The 1619-nt window shown below is 51.6% G+C and overlaps 1 protein-coding gene across 1 annotated transcript in view; it reads left to right on the top strand.

The window, feature by feature from the left end:
- LOC110576161 overlaps positions 1-1619 on the top strand; it is a gene marked incomplete at its 5' end in the record, with an annotated part of 34787 nt that overhangs the window by 30213 nt on the left and 2955 nt on the right. Inside the window, one exon of the mRNA XM_044919564.1 lies at positions 979-1078. Coding sequence (XP_044775499.1) covers positions 979-1078 — 100 coding nt within the window. The remainder of the gene's footprint in view (positions 1-978; positions 1079-1619) is intronic.

Genomic DNA, 1619 nt, shown 5'->3' with positions numbered 1-1619 from the left:
TTTTTTTTTTTTTTTTTTTTTTTTTTAAAGATGTTATTTATTTATTTTTGAGAGAGAGAGAATGAGAGAGAACACATGAGAGGGGATAGGGTCAGAGGGCAAAGCAGACTCCCTGCCGAGCAGGGAGCCTGATGCGGGACTCGATCCAGGGACACCAGGATCATGACCTGAGCCGAAGGCAGTCGCTTAACCGACCGAGCCACCCAGGCGCCCAAGCCCATCCTTCTGGAAGTGCGGCAGCTAGACCTGGTGGGCATTGAGGTCTCTGTCGGGCTCCCCTATCAGCTGAGGAGTGCTCGCGCAGCAGTGTCTTGTGATGCTGTTCTATCTGGGAATGAAGTGCTGCTGGGAATATTTTATGATGCACACCTTGCATAATCAGGAACCTTAGTCAGGTGCAGACATGGTCTGTGGCTGGAGTGTCTGGAGGCTGATCATCTGGGGGAATCCAGCAGAACACATGTCCAGGGGAAACTCCGGTGTCTCCTGAGGGGGCCATGCTTATTAGTCTCTCTCTCTCTCTTCTTTGTTTTCACTCTCTACGTTTGTTCTCTCCCCTTCCCTGCTTTTCTTTCCGACTTCCCTTTTCTCTCTCTCCTATCCTCCCCCTTCTGGTGTTCTCGTTCCGGGGGTGGCCGACTGGTCTGCCTGATACGGTTTATTGGCTCTGTCATCTGACTCGTCTTCTTGGGTTTTCCTGGCTCTTCTTGACTCTGGTCCACAGCCTCCCATCCCAGATGGGTGAATGTGTTCTTCTCAGGGAGCAGGGCATGTGGGTTTTTGGTGACTGCTCTGGATGCTAGTTTATCTGGTCATGCAAAGGGCACTCACCCAGCAGCAGAAGACTTTTTAGTCCTCATGTTGTCCCACAAACCCAGAAGGTGGGCGGCTTTCCCCAGGGAGCTCTGCTAAGCTTTTATCTCAGTTGTGGACATGTTCTTCCTCTCCCAACAAAGGCTGTTGTCTTTGTGATTCTAGATCGAGGAAACTCGGCAAAACATTGACAAGATATCCGAGCACGTGGAAGAGGCTAAGAAACTCTACAGTATCATCCTGTCTGCACCGATTCCAGAGCCAAGTAAGTGTTTACTTAGACCTGAGTCACCCAGCAATTGCCCTTGGCATTGGGGCTGAGCCAGTTTTCCTCCCTCCTGTGAGCAGCAGGGGGTGTGTGCACCACACCACACTGTGTACACGTTGGGTCTGTCCATTCTCCTTTCCCTGCCTGAGCTCACACACCCAGCTCAGCTGGCGCTGGTCTTCATGGTCCCGCGGAGTCCATGTGGCCGAACTCTCCTCTCCTTGCCATCCAGCCCCTCTCACGACTGCAGTGACACTGACTGCTTCTCATGTCCCTCATCTCCGACCCTCGGCTGTACCTTTGCGTGTGCTATTTCCCCACCTGAAACGCTTTCCCCCTCCTCCATCCAAATCCTGCCAGATCAAGGCCATCTTTTTTCCATGAGATGTTCCAGAATGGGTCACGTTCACTTCAATCCCACCTATTCCGAGACTCCCATTTGGTACCCCCACCTCAGCAAACTTTCACATTTTTAGAGTGGGGTTAGGGCTGTATTTTAGGTTCCTTAAGGACAAGAAACGAGCCAGATGCTTTCCTT

This window comes from Neomonachus schauinslandi, chromosome 11 (assembly GCF_002201575.2).
Source record: "Neomonachus schauinslandi chromosome 11, ASM220157v2, whole genome shotgun sequence".
NCBI lineage: Eukaryota > Metazoa > Chordata > Mammalia > Carnivora > Phocidae > Neomonachus > Neomonachus schauinslandi.
This window is presented reverse-complemented; position numbering and strand designations above follow the sequence as displayed.